This window comes from Eleutherodactylus coqui, chromosome 1 (assembly GCF_035609145.1).
Source record: "Eleutherodactylus coqui strain aEleCoq1 chromosome 1, aEleCoq1.hap1, whole genome shotgun sequence".
NCBI classification, from domain to species: Eukaryota; Metazoa; Chordata; class Amphibia; order Anura; family Eleutherodactylidae; genus Eleutherodactylus; species Eleutherodactylus coqui.
The window spans coordinates 443,601,362-443,623,369 of NC_089837.1; the positions used below are offsets into that span (position 1 = coordinate 443,601,362).

At 46.5% G+C, this 22,008-nt stretch overlaps 1 protein-coding gene across 1 annotated transcript; it reads right to left on the reverse strand.

Annotated features, from left to right (window-relative positions):
• Window positions 1-832: 832 nt before the first annotated feature.
• RFC3 (replication factor C subunit 3) lies at window positions 833-20,534 on the reverse strand. The gene is made up of 9 exons (XM_066582857.1): window positions 20,366-20,534; window positions 14,734-14,871; window positions 13,204-13,271; window positions 11,484-11,581; window positions 9,342-9,523; window positions 6,772-6,908; window positions 6,471-6,569; window positions 3,391-3,460; window positions 833-2,298 (listed from the first exon to the last, which is right to left on the reverse strand). The coding sequence occupies exons 1-9, from the start codon at window positions 20,450-20,452 to the stop codon at window positions 2,107-2,109; spliced, it is 1,071 nt and encodes a 356-aa protein (XP_066438954.1). The 5' UTR covers window positions 20,453-20,534; the 3' UTR covers window positions 833-2,106.
• Between the last annotated feature and the right edge of the window lie 1,474 nt (window positions 20,535-22,008).

The following is a 22,008-nucleotide window of genomic DNA, read 5'->3' on the forward strand; positions in this document are numbered from 1 at the left end:
TCACTGCCACAAGACAGACCCCTTCTACATGGCATGATTACAGTGCCAATAATGCTTTGATCGAGTGGTTTGCATGATAATTGTTAGGTGTAAACACAGGCTGTCATGAAGGATCTAATTGGTGATCAAAAACTTATAGCTGATTGTTTGCTCACTGCACAACAATTCCTTTGGTGTAAACAGGCATCATAAGAATCTATTGAATAGAAAAAAAATATGGCAGAAGGGGTGGCAAGAGGCGTGGACATGATCCAATGAACAACCGAATTATGGTTCAGTGTAAATGTACAGCAGCAAAAAATAAAGTTATTGAATTCATTATATGTACCCAAAATTAGTTCCTGTACAAACTAGAACTCTTTCAAAATACAGCTACGGGTATGGAAAAAAAAAAAATAAATAAATGTATGACTATTGGAAAACAAGGGGAAACGATTTACTGGCTCTTAAAGGCTAAAATTAGTTATGTTACTAAAGGGTTAAAGTGCACTAAAAGTGACCAAGTTCTGAGCCAACTATATTTGCATGAGACCAATTCAAAATCTAAAATTTTAAGGAGGGTTCTTCCAATTTTAACATGACTGTTGGGGATATTAAAGACACACCCATGAGGAGCAGATTGGGCAAACCCATCATTTCACACTGAGGTACAGATGTATTTTTCTTGGTGTGATCGGGGTGGTTTATTTACACTCTGAACTGCTTTACAATGGATTTTGTGTTAAGACAAAACAATAGTTTAACGGGTTCAAGATAACTTTCTGCACCGTGCCATCACAACCAAGCTCAAACTTGTTGCATCTCTAGATACGATTATATACACACACGTCAGTTCATCATCAAGTATTTTAATATCAACATAGTAATTTTCTACAAAACAAATTTAAACTTTTCATGGAAGAATCTGACAACAGAAACACAATGCGATCCTGGTCATTCATTTAGGTGTCCTGCAGGAAAAGCGCACACTGCACCAACACAACGCATCATTTTCACTGGCTCACATCTCAGAGGTGAAGTCTTCTTAAGAGGATGGATGTTGAGCATTATTGCAGAACTCCATGACTGCAGACTGTCATCAGATAGAAGGGACTAGAGAGCTGTTAGATTAGCAAACACCAATCAGATTCAGGAAAAGCTTATTTCCAGAGTTCACTTGTTATTACCCATAACACTTGGTTCTGGATTAATAGGAATATACGCAATAGATGAAAACTAAGGGTATATTTACACGTAGAGGAAATGCTGTGAAGTTTCCGCACCAGAAAATTCCGCAGGATTTCCGCATCCGAAATGGGGTCAAATTCTGTGTCATTGGTGCAGATTCTGACACAAAGTCAGCTGTGTATGCACAATTGATTTCAGAAAATACAGCGCTCACCTCCGATGCCTTCACGCTGCCGGCGCACCCAGTCTCAGATGGCCTCTATTGAGCACAGCGCCGCTGGTCAGGTGATGCTACTTCCATATCACCTGACCAGCAGGACTTCGCTCATTAGAGGCCGTCTAATACCAGGCAACGGAGCGCTGAAAGTGCAAAGGCTTCGAATAGTGCATCAATAGTGCAGATTTTTACTCTTTTTTGGGATACTTTGAAATTTGCCATGTAATTTTCTGCAGCATTTCTATCATACCTTGAAAGGGGTTTGCTGAGTTTTTTTTTTTTTAACAGTTTTGGGCTCCTCATCCCCAAAACTGCATAAAATATATATACTCAGCAGTACTGAAGCGCCATTTTGGCAGTCCAGCACTGCAGCATCTGACAGGTGATGTCACTCATCCAGAAGGTCTGGTGACGTCTCGTAAACCTGTTACGTGGGCTTCTAATGTAGAAGCCTCTAGGCAAGCTTATGGGACATCATTGATTAAGTCCCTGTCGACCTCCCATTGGGTGCAGTGGTCACGTGGATTAACAACCCACGTCATCGCAGCAGCTGATGTCAATAGAGTCCGAAGTGGTGGCCAGCAGTAGCGGAAGAGCAGTGCATAGTGGGATGAGTGCATGTTTATTATTTTACACATCTTGTCCCCCCCGCCCCACACTAATGTCAGAAAACCACAAAGAACAAGACCACCATATCTGTTCACGTAAGAGTGGAAATAAAACTAGAACATCATGGCTTCCAGTCCATCCTCCATGAATCTCTTATAGATGGCCATAAACTTTGCTACAAACGCCTCCAAATGATAGATGGCTTTGCTTCCAAGCTGCAGCCGATGCTCATAGTAAGCTGCCATCTGCGCTACATCAGCTTTCAGCTGTCCGTCGCAGTTATTGAGTAGCTCTGATAACAGGGACTGAAATGAAAGAGCATAAAATACAAGTGTTTGTAGATTCAAAGGATTAGAAGAGCAACATTTTTCATTTATCACACTCAAGGTTTAGTCAGAATATCAAGTAACAACATCATCCTTTCACAATCCCACATTCCAGTACGGGCCTTGGACTAGAGAGGCCACTACTGGGGAAAATTTTAGGAGTGGGTGCTCAGTTTAACCCTTTTGCTAGCCATATCCAACAGTAACTGTGATACGGTCAAAAAAGGGATTGTCTTCTTTGAGCAAGTCGTCAGCAGTTTTCCTTGTAACATGATCGCGGACCCTTGTGCATTCAGCTAAAAAGGACCCCAGACCGGTCTATACAAAAAGTCTGCTGTTGGGGTATGTAAAAAAAAAAACAAAAAACAAAACAAAAAACTAACAACCCCTTTAAATATAGCTACAGATGTGTTAAAACAACAAAAGCAGTAGTGCAATGAAAACAGAACCAGATCACTTCCACCTCCGATTGGCTGCAGCAGTCAGGTGGTAGCTGTTCCTAAACAAAGGCTAGAAGATGGCTGGGCCGCAGTACTGGATCACCGGAAAAAAAGGATGGGTAACAACTGCTGCTTCTGTTATTAAAAAAAAATAGAATAAAAAAATAAAAATCTGATAACAAGTGGTTAAATACACAAAACAAAATGTAAAATGACACCAATTTAGTGTAAAATACCTATATTTAACAATGAATAACATTTTTTTTAAAAGTGTGGGGGTGGGAACACACATGCTGACGAGCACCACTTTTTGATTCCGCCAAAAAATAAAATTATTTATATGTACCCCCAAAAAACCCAATAGTGGCATTTTTCCTCTAAGACACTCTGGTATTGGTTGGGCATCGGTGATATTCACTATACAATTGATCCAGCACCATCTTGTAGTTCAGATACGAACAGAGCTGAAAGTGTGAGGTAGGGAGCAAACTGAGGACATTATAGTAGTCATATCAAATGATAACGTTGTGCGTTGGCCTTTTCTACGTCACATTACTCCTGACTTTTGCCCATCAAATATACAGAGAACAATTTTTTTACTGCAGACAAAAGTATACGAAAATAGATCTACCTTCATTATAATCTCAGGTGGAATACAATGAGTTAAAAGTTCATAAAGTCGTCCACGGACCTCCAGCAACCTGAAATTAAGGACAAAAGTTCAGCGTTAGGCCTCGGTCAGATGAGCAGTTTGTTTTGTGCAGCAATAGGCACGCAAAAACAGCGCTTCTAAAAGAACCAATGGGTTCCTATAGAGGCGCTCACAGGAGAGAATAGAGGCGCTCACAGGAGAGAATGTAGGTGAGCGAAAGGGCGCGCACCTAAAAAGATAGGATCTCACTTATCTTTGATGCGCAGGCATTTTTATTGACTCCTACGGAGGCCGTAAAGGGGTTGTGCCAGGATAGAAAGTTATTCCCCATCCACAGGAAAACATTTTTCGATTTGTTGGAATATGATAGCTGGAACCCCAAACAATCCAGAGAATAGAGGGTCCTAACTGTCTGCATGAATGGAGCAGAGGTCGCACGTGCTTGCTGTTCGTCCATTCATTTTAATGGGATGGGAGAGCTCGGCAATCTCCAGCACTGCCATTGAAACTAATGAAGCAGCAGTGCACATACGTGACTACTGCTCTATTCATACAGTGACATTGGGGACCACATCCTGTGGTTAGGTAACTCTCCATCTTGGCACAACCCTTTTAATATTTTACCGGTCAGAATTAAATGTGGTGTCCAACGAAATTAAGTTATACCCAGGATAGGGTATAACCTGCTGATTGGTGGAGGGGGGACTGCTGGCACCATCACCGATCTATGAGGTCTGGAACATCTCACAATGAATGCAATGGTGGTCTTACACTGCTCAATAATTTTAATGGGAGTGCCAGAGACCGCCAAGTTCAAGCTCCCTGCGCTATATGGTTTCTGTAACTCCCATTGACTTATGGGCAATATGGATGCAGTGTAGCAAAACCCAATCAGCTCTTTACTGCACACAGCATGGCCAGAACTAGAGGCAAGTCAGGCTCCCACATGACCGGACTCTACCAGACTTTCATGGCATATCCTGTGGATACACAATGAAACGCTCAAATAGGATAAAGCCTTTAAAAACAACTTATACAATAAAAAGACACTTAATAATGCAATAAATTATTTTTCCGCCTTATAAATTTGGATTATAGGTAGACCATCACAGATCGCCGCACTTCGCTAAAAGGGTTGTAAAGCCAAAAAGGTTTATGTGAGGTAGAAATTCACAGATGACTGGCAATCAGGTAATAAAAACTAAAGAGCCCAAACATTTGTGCGGTAACAGATGGATTGTCATTCTACACACTATGGAGAACTCACTGTGTGCTGACAGGCAGACATACCGAAATCCCCACGGTAGACGGTAGCACTTTTACATAAAATGCAGGTCCCCAATACAGGGTTATCACAAATCATCTTCCCGATTTAAAACGCTCATAATTCACATTTAATGGCACTCCGATACATACATTTTTTTATCAATGGAAACAAACTAAAAACGAAAAAAAAAACCCTACTTTATTGCACAACATAAACGTTTTTCACATCAGAGGGGATTACTAAGGCCCCCTTGATCACTTGAAATACATGGAGCCTGTAGTCGGGTTCCTGGCATACACTTAGTGCATCACGACTGACATTAGGGATGAGTACTCACAGACCATGTATGGTGGGTGGTATGTCGACTCCTATTCCCCCGAGATTAAACATAGAATATTAAAATCACAAGGCCAAGGAAGAAGTTCTCTAGGGGGAGAGGAGTCGCACATATTCACCACGCAGATATGTGGGTTTTCTCTCCCCACAGTCTGACATTACATTTGGTACCTGTGCCTGAAAGGTGGAAGGCGGCTTCATCACTGAACACTAAAGACCCCATGACACCATCGCTTTCCATTACAGTTTGCAGACGGTCACAGAAAGAACGTTGCTGTGCTTTGTCGCCCGGTTTCAGGACCGGTAACTATTGCAATCAGTAGGGATAACATCACAAATGTCTGCCCAGAATCTCCCACACGGTCAGCTGAGGGACGTCCAGTTCTCTGCTCGCTCAGACGGTGGATTTCTGAGGACTACGTGTAAAACTTTCACGGATGCGCTCCGCGGTTTCCACGCTTACTGGTGGACGGATATATGATTTTTGCTTACAGCTGCAACGTTTTTCCCTTTAAATTGGAGGACCACTTACAAATTGTGCGCCTACTACTGGATCGTCAGCAAACTTTGTTCGAAAGGGACATTGCACACCAACAACAGACTGGTAGACGTGAAAATCAAGGACACAAACTGCTCTCCTGTCTTCGGTGGCAGCCAGTTTGTCTCATAACCCCCTTGTAACAACTACTGCGGAATAAAACTTTTTGAACCTCATTTAGTCCTCAGCAGCTTGAGAAATGAAAGCTGCGCTGTGATTGGTTGCTCAACACAACAAGGACATCTTATTGTTAGTTTAGCTAAATGAAAATTTTTGAGTTTGTTTCCATTGATCTCAAATTTCTGTATCCAAGTGTAATTAAACAGAGTTATGAGTGTAACAAGTGGGGAAGATGATGTGTAATAACCCTGTTTACATTTACAATTGGAACTACTACTTTTATCACTGAAAGGGAACAAATAACACAGGGGGTGCAAGAAATTCATAATTCCCCAATATTATCCTGTGAATCAGTCAGCATGGACTTATCAGAATCCTGCAGACATGGGTCTAAGTAGATCACTTAACAGTAAGATTCCTGTATGGAGTCTATGCTGTGCCAGCGATTCCCACTCGCTGCAATGAGGATTGCTCAGAGAATGGAGGTGGGGCAGAGCGGACATTGTTCCAACCGCCTGCCTCCATTCACAGCAAGCCGGCCGTTGTTCATAGATGAACCATTTCCAATCATCGTTTGATTTGTATACCTGCAGAAACTGAACGACGCGCTAATTATCATTCAGATTGCTGCAATCAAGTCAGATTGATATTGTTCAGTGTAAAGGGCCCTCTGATGCACCGCAACGAGGGGATTACTGCAGTTTAATAGACTAATGCCTACGAACAGTTTGACATCTTTTCATCCAATTTCTAGTTCTGCTAATAAACTTGCGCTTTTCTGAATCAAAGTATGCAAACCTCTGTGGATTTTGCTGGCTGACGATGACATTGGCCGTCTCCTTCACATAAACCTCCCAATCTGTTTCTGGCACGTCTTGATCTGAGCTGAAGGGATATCTGTGATAAAGAGGAAAAACAAAGCCTTCAGACCGCTGTTAAGTTATGTGATTAAATGATTTACATCATATATTGGATTTTCAGCTGGTGTCATTCTACTTTCTGGATGAGCTTACAATATTACTGCAAATAGATACATTTACATACATAAACTAATCCTGTCTGCCTATCAAGGAACAGAATTATAAATATAGTTACATACTGTTGGACGCGACAAGCTTCACACATGAGTAGCGCCTTTCGTAGGTTCCTGCCGGATTTCTCTGCAATCTTCCGAGCAAGCTCTTGCGGGAGCACAAGCCCTTCTTTCCTGCACACATTAAACAGGACTGCGCATACCTGCAGAGAAAGGCTTTGTTAAATCACAGACAGAATTGAACTAACCCTTTAGGACCATGAATTGCGGAATCCGCAGTTCAAGCTGCCCATATAGAAACATGGGTGTCCGCAGCTGAATTAAAGAAAGCAAATAGGTTTTGCGGACCTTTTGGACTGGAAAACAAATGGCAGCATACTCCATTTCAGTGCAGTTCCCGCACGGACGCTTCCACTGAAGTCAATGGATGCTGACTGATCCGCGAAAGGACTGCAGATTCCATGGGAGAGTAGGAGTTTAAAAAAAAAAAAAAAAACGAACAACAAAACTCCACTGCACATGGGCAGCAGCTCGCCGGACGGGTAAAAAGGGTGCTCGGCGGCAGGCAGGTCGGATCCCGCTGCGGGCTCCCACACACCGAATCCGATCCACCCGGTGACATTGTGTCTTACGGTGCTAGCAGCAGTTTTCACATTATTAAAGCAATAAACCGAAATCTGACGCACATAAAGGCAAAGAAATAAAAGTTCAGAGTGTGCACAGCTCATACCGTATGTGCCAATCATGTCTACATATCCTCATATAAGACCCTCAACTAAAGAGATCAAAAATCTCCATGATCCAGATGTCCATAAACATTTCTGTCATGAACTTGATAAGTATCCTCATTTGGTGCAGGAGGTGTTAATGTGGCACAGGGCATATGCCCCGTTTGATTATTAAAAGGGGTGATAGGACATTTTCTTCATGTTATTGCCCTCCCACTTTGGCATCACTACAGCATGTAGAGGGGAAAGAGATAACAGGCGGTGGTCTTTCTTTCTGATGGCACTTGCAGCTTTCCCCTTCCTTAGGACTAGAGATGAGCGAGCATACTCGCTAAGGACAATTGCTCGATCGAGCATTGTCCTTAGCGAGTATCTCCCCGCTCTGAAGAAATGGTTCGGCTGCCGGCGCGGGCGACAGGTAAGTTGTGGCAGTCAGCAGGGGGACCGGGGAGAGAGAGATCTCCCCTCTGTTCCTCCCCGCTCTCCCCCGCCAGCAGCCAAATCTTTGCTCCCGAGCGGGCAGGTACTCGCTAAGGGCAATGCTCGATCGAGCAATTGCCCTTAGCGAGTAGGCTCGCTCATCTCTACTTAGGACCCATCCCCACTGTCATTTCATGTATGCGAGAAACATTAAAACGTGTGCCTACAGGAAAAAAAAAAAACACCCATGCATTTTTTTTTCCAACCTTATGCTCAGTAAACGTTTTGATCCTTTAAATGAAAAATATACATTTTTTACAGTAAACTTTTCCTCTTAACACAGTGTTAAACTTCAACACTTTCTTTTTCAGCATTTGATCACAAAAAAACTACAACCATAAGTTTGTGTGTGGGACAAAAGAAACCTTGTCCCACATGTAATACGCAGTGCTAAAAGCCCATTGATTTTTACTGGGCAGTCACGCTTTTTTTTACTTTTTTCCATTTCATACGCATATTATGCATGTCAAAAAAAATAAATAAATACAAAAATAAAATCACAGAATGTCCTGTTAGGGCACGTAATACGCACCCATATAGGCTATGAGGATTTAACACACCCAGGAAATAATACATGCGTATTTATTGTGTACTGTATATTTTACATCCATAATACGCAGGATATATACGCCTGTGTGGGTGGGCCCTTAAAGGGGTAATCCGGGCCTTTTTTATTTCTATTAATAAACAATGAATAGATTATCGGGGTGAATCAGTCACTTGGATGCCCAATGATCAGCTGATTCATGGGTCCGCTGTCACTGTTGTCAGCACAGGAAGCTGCGAAATACCCCTTTAAGACTCAGCCTAATATTACTCACACCAAGTTCTTAAATTCATGATGTATCAGGGTCCTTTTACACGGAATGATGACTCGGATTCTTGTTGGATCGTGGAAATCTGAACGATAATTGTTCAGCGTAAATGCTGGCAGCAAGTGAATGTCGAACGATTACCGTATTGTGACAAGACGCACATTTTACGTACCTTTAAAGAATTATTTTCCTCCTCTTTCATGGAGGAGTGGAGTGCGGGAGAGGTGGAATGCCTGAGGATGCTTTACACTGGAGCGATTAATCGTTCGCATTTGCGAAAGAGGACAACGTTCGCTCATACAGCCCGTTTATTCAGGCAGAATTCATTCCCTCGCAAATCGTTCAGTTGTTCACATTCACTATACCAGACTGTACCAGTGAATGTGAACAACTAAACAATTGCTGTTTACACGCGACAATGTCTAAATGAGCGAATGATGATTTTTGTGCCCGCTGAGGTGAATGGAGTGCTGGTGTGCAGGCGCGGCCACATTTGGCCAAGGCTCTGCTGCGGTGTCCACATGACAGGTAAAGCCAGTCATGAGACAACCTTTTAAATATGGCACAAGCTTCTGAATGCTACAAAGTTTATTACTTCTTCAACCAATCCTACCTCTTCAATGCTTGGAGCTGCGACACGAACCGCCAAACATCTGCTTCTTATGGGAGCAATTACTTTTGATGTAGAATTACAACATAAAATGAGCCTACAAGTAGACATATATTTCTCCATGGTTCTTCTCAACGCATGCTGAGCATCTTTAGTAAGTTTATCCACTTCCGTCAGCAGGACAACTGAAGAATATAAAGAAATTGTGTGAGTGATGTCACTTTTCCAGAAACTAGTGCAATTTCATTGTCCAAAAGTACGCCCTAAAGATAGATATTGTATGATGGCCCTCTATAGCTGTAACCCTCGAAGGTCCTCAGCCAGCAGTTTAGTTAGATGTAACAGACATTGCCCTGTGAATACAGATACAAATACCTCATATGCATTCGGTAGGGGCCCAGAGCAATAATGAATTACATAAGACAGTGGAAGGCATACAGGAGGAATCATTGCACTGTTAAAGCCCATTATACACCCCTGTGAACAGGCATGAACGTTTACCTGATCGGGCCGTGTGAAGCTGAATTCAATGAACACACAAACGCTTCACCATGGGCCGATTGCAACTTTTGTGGAGCTTTATTAAAAAAAAAAAAAATGTTGTCGGCCGCACATCTCACTATATGAGCGGGGCAAATGCTGCAGACGATATTACTATATTGGGGACAAAACACTGCAATTACTTGCCCCGAACAAAGACTGAAACAGCTGGTGTAAAGGCCATTTCAACAATTGCTGATCTCATTGATTGGCGCTCAAGCAGCTCATGTAAAAGGGCTTATTGGCCAAATTTATATCCTGAAGTCACTATAGACATTATATACTAAAGTACCAAATAATGGACATTTAAAAACTCCATACAAATTCTGAGAAATCCATGGGCTCATACTGTGTCACCATATACCCCCAGATGGATCTATACATACATGGGATATATATGCAGTGTTCCATGAGGAGACCATCTACACAATAGTGTATTGGGACACTAGGGAGTGCCTGTGGCTCCATAATATTGGAACCAGCGATGTGCATGAGCCCATAGGTTAGCAAGTCAGCAGGCTACCTAAAGTCCTACAACATACAGCACAACTAGAATGAAAATAAAAGTGCTTTATGTGTGGGACCGCTTGGTCATAGGTATTAGGAGCTGCTGACCGGAGAGAATACAATCCCACTGGTGGCTGCTCATTCCCTACTTTACAGATGTCTGCTGTTAATTGAATTAAGCAATGAAATACAGCGCTGAGACCAGGGCACAACAGGGCAAGTATAAATCCTTTTATTCCATTTACCAGGTTAAAAGACCACACAGGAATCAGGAAACGCGTTTCTCCGCCATAGACCTGCGGCTTCGTCAGGCCAATACAATACACAGAAGTGGGGGAACATTTAGCCTGGGTTCACACGGGGCGGATTCCCGTCGGAAATCTCTCGGTTTGGCCGCAGCAAAAACAGCGAGATTTCCGCCAGGAGAACCGCCGCGGCTTAGAAGCGGCCCAGCCGCTCACTCTTTCGCTGCGGCCAGCGCTCCCATAGAGGAGAGCGTGGCCGTAGCGGAATGAAAAAAAGAATAGACATGCTGCATATTCTGAAACCGCGGCTGCCGCAGCCGTGGTTCCAGCCGGGCTTACCGCAGCGGATTGGACGTCCCGTGTGGACGAGATTTCTGAGAAATCTCGTCCACATGGCTGGCGAATCCCGAGATTAGCAGCCGCATCTGCCGCGGCGAAATTCCGCGCGGCAAAACTGCGGCAAATCCGCCCTGTGTGAACCCAGCCTTAAACTCTGGTGAGTGGAGGCGGCGGGAAGCTCCAGAGATTAAATATTCCTCCACTACTGTGTATTGCATTGGCCTGATGAAGCCGCAGGTCCATGGCAGAGAAACATGTTGCCCGATTGCTTCTTGGTCTTTTAACATGTTAAATAGAATAAAAGGATTTATACTGTCCCCGGCGAGGTGTTCCACAGCTTCATTCAATCATACAGCAAGCACATAACCATCCGCAAAATTACCTCAAAGCACTGGCAGGAAAACAGTTTTCAAGGCAAGTTACTGCAGTTCTTTTACACTGTAGGTAGGGGAAAGTTTCAATCACTCATGTATACAAGAAATACCTTTAACTAGCATCAGATGACAATACAGACCTTTAAAATCCCTTTGAGTACTTGTCTCAAGTTGCTGTGACTGGGCAACAGTCTTCAATAATTCTTGGATCACAACGCGATCACTATTACCAGCATCACTGCAAGATACACAACATCATCAATATGAGCTTTAACACTAAGGCGCTGCCATTTACAGGAAATCTGTCAGCTGGAAAATGCTGTCCATCCTGCCGGCATCATGTTATAGAGCAGGAGGAGCCGAGCAGACTGATGTATAGCTTTATGGGGAAAGATTCAGTATAACTTGTATTTTATTCATTTACATTTCTGCACATTCTGAGCTGAACAGTCCAGTGGGCGGTCCTATCAGTGGCAGCTATCTAAATGACTGTATATAGAGGGATAGCCATGAGTCACTGATCGCTCCGCCCACTGGACTGTTCAGCTCAGAATGTGCAGAGATATAAATGACTAAAATACAAGTTATACTGAATCTTTCCCCATAAAGCTATATATCAATCTGCTCAGCTCCTCCTGCTCTATAACATGATGCCGGCAGTTTGGACAACATGATTGAGCCAACAGACTCTTTTTAAAGGGGTTGTTTGAGATGGCTGACTGAAGCCTCTAACAAACATTGGGCACTGAGGATCAAGAAGCAGTGCGGGAGATGTGGGTATATGCCCATTTGTTATGGTTTTGCACTGGGAACGTGATTTAAAAGAAAACAAAAAAAAAAACCAAAAACTTGGGCAACCCCTTTATTGTCAAGATTAAAAGCAGCTCTTTGGTCCGTGTACAAATTAAAGGTGGTCGGTGAGTCTTGTGTATTTAAAAATAAATCATTGTATATGACAAGTTGTAACATTTAACATACAATGAGATCTCCACTTTCAGCCCCTTAATAAATAAAACCTTGCATTAACCCTTTCCAATCCACTGTGACATCTTCCTACATTCTGTTTGAAGCCTGTGCAGCTCTGATGTCGCAAGACTTCCAGCAGGGTATTCTTACTGTATATTACTGGCCAGCAGATGGCATTATTGTATAATACCAGAAAGAGAAAGCCCCCGAGAAAACCCTGAATCCAAAATTCGATTGCAAAGGGTTAAAGTCAGAGGCCAAGTTCAGACACTGCTGAAAAAAGTGTCATGCTACAGGTAACGACACGCTGAGGAATATTTCACACGTTGCACTTCAGCAAATCGGTCGTGGTTGGATATGGTCTAAAAACATCCACAATTAGTGCTGATTGCAGGGGACAGTCTTTAAATATTAGAAGGATTTTTTTCACTAGACATTTATGCCCTGTATCCACAGGAAAAGGGGATAAATGTCTGACTGCTGGATGTGTGATCACTGGGACCCAGCAGTGATCCAGAGAATGGCGCACCCTGAATGCCCCATGCAAATGCTTGTAGATTATATGGTACATTAAATGCAAATCACTGAAGAATACAACTCATCCCACAAACAACAAGCCCTTCTATGGCTATGTTAACAGAAGAAAAAAAATGGATTCCTTGAACGTAGGAAGGAGAAAATAAAGATGGGGAAAAAATTAAAAATGGCCATGTCCTCAATGGATTAAGGCATTAAAAAGTTAATTATCCTAGATCCAAGACATTGCAGTAGATTGATAGTTGTAATATATATGACAGACTTTGCTAACTACATAGCGCAAATGATAAAAGGGGTTAATCAGACAACTGTAACAGCCCAAATACAGTACACTAGTGATCTCTCAATGCATCGTACCTGGGATTGACTTCCAGATGATAGTTGCTTGCAATCGTACTAATCTCAATTTTCTTTTTAGAAGGAGTCTGAAAAAAAACAACAATCTCAAATTAAAATACTACATTCTATGTGCAATCTTTCAAAACCCTCAGCGCAACCATTACTACCGGGGATCTGGTACAAAGCAGAGTTGGAACGGGGCCAATCCACGTACGCCTGTTGTAGAATACAAAGGCTCAACCTTGAATCTCTACTGCGGATTCTGTGAATAATCCCTGGCGTTCTATCCAAGGCCAATCCAACACGTGTGAACAGGGCCTTATTAGTGCCAAATCGCTGTTGTGCAGCAGCCTGGTTAGGTTTACCTGCCAGTGGTAGTCATAGAAAACATTAGTAGAGAATTACAAAAGCAACAGTCAGTCTTTTGGCTTAACTGTATTCAAAAAAATGATATTTGACATAAATGCCATACTTATGAAGCCTCCAACGATTACGGTGTGTGCCAGGATAAGTGGGCGCTGCTTCAAATTTGCCCCTGGCACTGTTCTGTAACAGGCATACATTATGTTGGGGAATACGGCACATAGTGCGCTAGTCTTCAAATCTAGACAACGCACATTCTGCCCACAATGCTGCTTCTTACATAAAACAGCATTATAGAGGTTTTCCCCATCAGAGACAGCCCTTTTCAGACTGCAACCCCTAAAACGATCACTCCCTGGGTTAATGCTGCCAGAACCACAGGCGGCATGAACCCAGAACAGATATACAGTGCTCCCGGGTATGTAGTACCCATACTTTTAAGTTTGATTGTTTGACTCAGGAACAGTGCCCTTGAGTCAGTGGTGGACTGTGCCAGCTCTCCATGCCCGACAGGTCCTGCCCTATACAGGAGCAGGGAGAGGAGTGGTCAATCAACATCCTGCATGCAAGCAGAGCCTGGCATGTTCCGAATCTGACTAAAGAGCTTCGATCCAGAGTCAAACGTCAAAGTATCAGCTAATACTTCACATCTATTAGTATAGATGCAGTGCGGCTTTGAATGCTGGGAAAGCCCAGGGTGCCAATGCCGATATGGTTCGCCTTCGGCATGCAGGGCAGCCCACTTCATTCAAATATAGCGTCACTAACAGGCTGCAAGCCTGCATGCTACACTGCACGTATCATGCGGTCTCCACTTTTTTGTGTGGGAACACTAAGCAACCCCCCCCCCCCCCCTCAATATAAGGAGGGTGTGCAAGTGGTTGTTCATCAGTGTTCTCATATGTGTGGTGGCTCCTCCATTTAGCAGTCTGTCTGTCTGCAAGTTGGGGGGTAAGTGGTGTATATTCCTGCCCTCCAGTATCAGCATATCAGTGAGTATATGGGGGCGCTGCAGATCTGTCCAGGGTTCATCTGCTACCTGTCGTTCAGAAAGAATGAACCCGGTGACAGGTGCCATTTAATTATATGCAAAAATCGTTATAGTAGAGCTGCTTGAATGAAATGATGGCATAAAAACAATATGGTAAACCCCCAATAACCACCACATGCTGGAGGAGGTCGTACCGTTATTGTCTGATGCTCGATGCGCAGTTTTTCCACTCCGGCACCATACAGCTCTCTCAGCAGACACATTATTCTGGTCTTCTTCCCAGCTCCGGACGGTCCAAACACCAGCAGATGAGGAAAGTCACCGCACTGCACCTAGGAAGAGGAAAGCAACTTGATCAGCAAGAACGGTCAGGGTCATTCCCGCTTGTTCAAACTTCACAATCCGAAGAGTATACTAACAGTTAGTACTAACAGTGTGTAGAGCTGAAGACAATATGTCCAATTTAGTTCCCCGCGGCGTAAATCTGCGGTGGAATAATGCAGCTACTAATGGCTCAGTCCACATATGCGGGATTCCGTCGCGGGAACAAAAATTATAGCGTGTTCTATTTTACCGCATTTTTCCACGGCAGGAAACCTCCACTTTATAGGATTAATGGAGACCGCGGAAAAATGCTGTAAAAAGAGCGGTTTTTTTTGCATTTGCCAACGGGGTCTTTCAAAAACATCAACCGAGAGCTTTGGGCCCCAATGTCCACAAGTGGATTTGATTTGTGGAAGGTCCGCAGTTCAAGCCGCCCATATGGACATATGGGCGTCCGCACCTCAATTAAAACATGCAGATTTTGTTTTCCGGATTCCACATGTGGAAAACAAATCGCAGCATGCTGCATTTTAGGGTGTAGACCGCGCGGACAGCTTTCCGGATTCCACGGAAAAGCAGGAGTTTAAAAAACAAATAAAGACTGTATGGCACATGTGCGCCACTTCCACAGACATCCGCAGTACAGAAAAAAAGAAGACCTGGACAGGTACGTGTTGTCGCCAGCAGGGTCGGATCCCGCTACGGGCTCCCGCATGTGGACATGAGGCCTTAGAAAGATATAGGAGGAAAATTAAGAGCGAACCAAATTCTTAAGATAGACATCGGGGCTAGTCATGGAAATCTTGTTCCAGAATGAGGAATGTCCAAGGGAAAATTTCATGACAAAAAAAAAAAAAATCCATGACAAATCAGAAGATTCCATGACACCTCCAGGTTTTTCACGATGCGTCTGAACTCTGAATGTATTATTTATCCCATAAGGTGAACATGAAGAAAACAAAAATGCCAGAATTACATTTTTTCAGTTACCCCGTTTTCAAGACACAATTTAATAAAAAGTGATCAAAAAGTCATATGTACCCCCAAAAGATACCAACAGAAACTACAAGATGTCCTGCAATAAACAAGCCCTCACACTACTATGTTGACAGACGGAGAGGAGTATGTACGGTTTTTATTTTATCACATACTTAGCCCTCCCACTCCCACCAGAAGTCAGAAAACTTCTTTCACCCACGTGCCATGTCTTACCTGTGTGCAGCGGGTTGCGGTCATTGTGTTACCCGCATGCGGATTATTGCTGCAGATAACGCAATGGAACATCACCCGTGGGCAGGAGGCCTGACTGCGCACCAAAGGGCGAGGCAGTTATGTAGACGTCGCACAGTATATAGACCAGCGCCCCCCGCACCAGATCCAGGACCTCGACCGGAATCAGCAACATCCATTAATATCAGCTTTATTGAAGTAGATTAAAGGGGTGGTCTCGCGAAAGCAAGTGGGGTTATACACTTCCGTATGGCCATATTAATGCACTTTGTAATGTACATCGTGCATTAAATATGAGCCATACAGAAGTTATTCCACTTACCTGCTCCGTTGCTAGCGTCCTCGTCTCCATGGTTCCGTCTAAATTCGCTGGCAGCTTGCTTTTTTAGACGCGCTTGCGCAGTCCGGTCTTCTCCATTCAGCACGAGCCGCTTCAGTGTGCTCCCCGCTACAGCTCTTCTGCGCATGCGCAGACGAGCTGTCACTGCTCGGGAGCGCGCTGAAGCGGCCATTCTGCACCATCCTCTGTTAGAGGAAGGTGCAGAAACTGGAGCTGCCCAGCGGAGAAGCCCAGCCCAGCCCAGCAGCCCCGAGAAGCCTCCCAGGTAAGTGATGGGTCGGGGGGGGGGGGGGGGGCTGCCGCTGCGCCGGGGGGGGGGGCTGTCGCTGCGCCGGGGGGGGGGCTGTCGCTGCGCCGGGGGGGGGGCTGTCGCTGCGCCGGGGGGGGGGGCTGTCGCTGCGCCGGGGGGGGGGGCTGTCGCTGCGCCGGGGGGGGGGCTGTCGCTGCGCCGGGGGGGGGGGCTGTCGCTGCGCCGGGGGGGGGGGCTGTCGCTGCGCCGGGGGGGGGGCTGTCGCTGCGCCGGGGGGGGGGCTGTCGCTGCGCCGGGGGGGGGGCTGTCGCTGCGCCGGGGGGGGGGGGGCTGTCGCTGCGCCGGGGGGGGGGGCTGTCGCTGCGCCGGGGGGGGGGGCTGTCGCTGCGCCGGGGGGGGGGCTGTCGCTGCGCCGGGGGGGGGGGCTGTCGCTGCGCCGGGGGGGGGGGCTGTCGCTAGGCCGGGGGGGGGCTGTCGCTAGGCCGGGGGGGGGCTGTCGCTAGGCCGGGGGGGGGCTGTCGCTAGGCCGGGGGGGGGCTGTCGCTAGGCCGGGGGGGGCTGTCGCTAGGCCGGGGGGGGCTGCCGCTGCGCCGGGGGGGCTGTCGCTAGGCCGGGGGGGGCTGTCGCTAGGCCGGGGGGGCTGCCGCTAGGCCGGGGGGGCTGTCGCTAGGCCGGGGGGGCTGTCGCTAGGCCGGGGGGGCTGTCGCTAGGCCGGGGGGGCTGTCGCTAGGCCGGGGGGGCTGTCGCTAGGCCGGGGGGGCTGTCGCTAGGCCGGGGGGGCTGTCGCTAGGCCGGGGGGGGCTGCCGCTGCGCCGGGGGGGGCTGTCGCTAGGCCGGGGGGGCTGTCGCTAGGCCGGGGGGGGCTGCCGCTGCGCCGGGCTGCGCCGGGGGGGGGGGGCTGCCGCTAGGCCGGGGGAACTAGCGCTGGGCTCCGGGGCCTTCACCTGGGCTGAGGGTCTAGCGCTGGGGAGCCGGGGGCTAGCGCCGGTTACCTGCTGTCTGGTCGGCGGCTGCGGGGCGTCTGGTCGGCGGCTGCGATGCGTCCGGTTGCCATGGAGACACAGCTGGCGGCGTCTCGGGAGCGCGCACGTCGGGCTGCAGCGAGCGACGGGGAAAGAGCCGGCGGCCATCTTGAGGAAACTTTTATAAGTTGCTGAAACGCTGGAACGGTAAGTACGAACCAGCTAGAAATGTCATTTACAGGGGGGCTTTGTAATGTATGTTTAATGGGGGGGACTGGGCAAAAAAAAAAATTAACTGCTTCCTCGAGACATCTCCTTTAAGTTCCCATCAGGAATAGAGACCAACAAAAAGCAAAGCTTGAAGCATTTCGAGCCATCATGCATCTAGCCTCATGACCATGAGCTGCAAGACAGCTCAAAACGGGCCAGAAATCGCACTCTTCGTCTATTCCTGACACAATTGTAATCTACAGGCTGAATTAGATGGACGCGTCATTTTTCGGCCGTACACACCATGCTACTTCAATGAACCGATTTTCACAGACGGTGAATTGTCCTGCTTGGTCTAATTAACCGTAAGGGTACGTTCACACGTAGCGGAATTGGTGCGGATCTATAGCAAGCTTCACCTCTTAAATCAAAAGGAGGGGACTTGGTGGACCCACATCAAAAAATGCGGCAAAAAGAATAAAATAAATAAAATCGGTTCAGATCCGCACGAATGTCCACTGGGCAAAATCTGACACGGATTATGGTGCAGATCTGCGCCAAAATACACTAAAATCCGATCCATTTGAAACCGATCGTAATGGAAACGGATGTTACCTGCTTTGTTTTTTACTGATCTGTCTAGTTAGAAATCACTTTTTTTTTGTCTTGAAAAGAGGGAAAAAAAAAATTAACCCGTTGTTAATGGACGAAAAACTGATGATGTGAACCCAACCTGGGGCTACCTACCCATGGGCAAGTGCGACGGCGGGCCGCGAAATGTCATCTGATATCGCGCTCGTGAATGTGCCATTTACCCGCATATGCAAGGTGGTTTTCAGGTAAAAACACCGCTTCTGTGAAGTCCCGATCCGGTCACGCACGATAGAGGATTGAAGAAGTTTCCCATTGATTTCAATCACACAGCTTGGGAGGCATTCAAGGCCCGACTGAAATCAATGGGAGCCTTGTTCAGCACGGGGCTGAAAACGCTGCTGAAAACGCCCCGTGTGAGGGAGGCCTTAGGCTGCGGCTCACATGGCGATATTTGCTGCACCACAAGTCAAGTGGCCAAAGATGGCAGTACAGGCCTGCGAGGTGGCAGGCAAAGGCCTCAGTGACACAAGTGAGGGAGTATTACACACCGAGGTATGCAGCAAGCACGCATGTATGTATACGCATACCTTCCACATACCCCCCCCCCCCCCCCCCCATGGCGGATCTTCGCGCACCTGCGCTATAAAACGCGCCTGCATGGGGCAGGCCATGGGGTTTTATTTGCATGCATCATATTAGCAGCACGACGACAGCTTATGGGATATTAGTACAATGTAATAGGGCTATAACAGACTGGCGCATGCGCAAATAAGCTCGCCACTACGGAGCGCATTCGAACTTTGACGGATTCATGCACTTTTTTTTTTTAACTGACATGTAGTTTTTTATGTACAACAAAGATAGGTCCGGCCTATTAATGGGCGAGAATCCTGCTTGTGAAAACAAAACCACTGAAATGACTGGTTTCATCCGCCGCAAAATGGGACAGTTATGGTCGCCAGTTTACGCCCTTACACACGCAAAAATTGCCCATGTAATATACCATGCACATATGCCCATGTCAGCGAGCCCTACAATTAATCAAAACCGTCACACTGCAGCTCGCAAATAGCTGAAAACCGCAGGACATCCAAAAACTACGGATTCCTTGCGATTTGCGAGCTGCAATGCAACTGTGTGACCTCTATTAGGGCAAAACCACGCGGACACATGCGCTGATATACTCGCTGCTATGAAGGCACAAACCGAGGTCTGCGCGTTAATACTACTTAGTACGCAGGCCAGTGCGGGAAGACAGTCCCTATGATTCTCACAAGTAGTATTAACGCACAAGAATCACGCCAGCGTTAACGACACCAATGGTTTCATTTCACCCCGTTATGCGGACTAGATTTTCGCAGACGCATAATTGGACTAAAACATAATTGATGTGTGACCTCGGTCGTGGCCAGGTAGGTCTCCTGCGCGCTGGGCCAGCACACCAACGATTGCGATATCGCTGCGTTTTTGTTTTTTTTTTACGCAAATGTCAATAGGACTTTCTACTGTTAAAATCGCGTCGCACAAAAATCTCACGTTTGTAGTTTGCAATTTTGGTGCGATGCGGTTTTAACATTAGAAAGTCCTATTGACATTTGCGTAAAAAAAAACCCGCAAAGATACCGCGATCGCCAGCGTGCGGGAGCCATAAATGTGTACTTTGGACCGGTTCTCTGGGGGGCAGTCAGCGGGGGAGCTGCATGAGATCAGCCTCCAATGCAGAGATCTGCTGGGTGGTCAGCCCCGAGGAGCAGGATGTGGGCTCTGCTGCTCCGCACACATCCAGCATGGCACACCGCTGTGCACACAGCTCCTCCGCGGATGTAACACACATGTTGTACTGCAGCAGTGAAGGAGAGCGCGGGCTACGGAAGCCGCCATGGTCCAACCTGCATCTTCCAAGTCCTCTATCTTACCAGATTTCGCAGCTGAGTCGCCTGCTCCTTATGATAGTCCAGTTTGGACAGGGAGGTCGGCCGATACTTATCCACCCACAGACTCATATTGCATGCATACGATGAGAAGCGCTCACTGCAACGATCAAATCGGACCACTACAGCGCGGGAAAACGAAACCTCCACTGCGCATGCGCCTTTCCCTCGCACGACGCTAGAGGGGTCACGTGTCGTCAGAGCTTGCGCTGCCGGCTGTGCTGTCATGTGGAGACATTTTTGGTGAGCCGTGTGCATAGAGCCTCATGCACAGCTGGTCTTCTAGAACATGGCTGTCATGAACTCAATTACATTCAAGCAGAGCGGCATTTGTAGTGAAACCTTCATACTTATGTGACCAGATTACTGTATAAAGTTCCCCTCTGTCTCTCTGCTATATCATACAGGTGTCACTGTTACTCAGGATGCAGCTGCCATATCTTTTGCACCATTGACTTGGCCTGCTATTGTTATGTGTGTCTGTAAGGGTGGTTTCACACGGGCGAGAAAATCGCAGGAGTCAGTAAAAAAAGCACTTTCAATGGTTTGCTTCTCATTAGCGATGTTTTCACTCGTGCTGTTGAGAGGACAAAAATAAATCCCGGCGTGCGATTTTTATTTATTTTTTTTAAATCTCCCATGGTTTCCTTTGGAGCCTCCTTTTTATCGCAACAAATTTGCGCTCCGATGTAATGTGATGCGATTTTAACATTAGACAATCCTTTTAATTTTCACGGAAAAAAACATCACGTGAGGAAATGGCGAGCGGCAGCGATAAGTTTGCAAGAAAAGCCAGCGCCGACGCTCAAAAATTATAGGGAAAAAGAAGCGATTTTGCCCCAATTTTCTTGCGGCAAAAACGCAATCGTCCGTGTGAAGCCAGCCTAAGTGTTCTACAGGTTCTGGGGATTCCGCATTCTTGCTGTGTTCGGGGAGCAGGAAAGGGGAATCTCCGCGGCCGAACTGCTATGTCTCCGGACGGAACCAAAGAGCGCCGGGCGGACCCAATGGACTGTTGGTATTCTGAGAAGTCACTTGACCTGATAAACGGAGCGCACTTTGTCATACCGTGCAGCAACGGGTCCCAAAGTCCCCAGCAATCATCATCAGCGACCATGTACAGCGGATCGTGCGGTTAGATGTTCCGCGCTCATTCACTACCTGTGCACACACGCTGTCCAGGTTCAGAGATTTGAAGCAGCCCTCCAGTTCCAAGACCAGAGGGGAAGAGGGTGCACTTTCTACCATCTCCTGATCCATCGCTTCTGGGTCCTGTTTTCAGGTATCCGAGATGGTCAAAGCAATCTTCAGACTACCAAATCCCCAGAGTGCTTTGGCAGTGTTAGCCTGTGTTCACACGGGGCGATTTGCCGCAAAAATTCCGTCTGGAATTTTGCCGCAGCAAATCCGCCTGTGGCTGCTAATCCCGGAATTAGCCAGCCATGTGGTTGAGATTTCTCAAAGCCGGCAGAAGCTGGTGCTGCGGCGTGGATTCGCCGGCCACAGCATGTTCATTTTTTTACCCTTTCCGCTGCGGCCACGCTCTCCTCTATGGGAGCGCCGGCCACAGCAGAAGAGCAAGCGGCCAGGCCGCTTCAAAACCCACGACTAAGTGCCGCGGGTTTTGA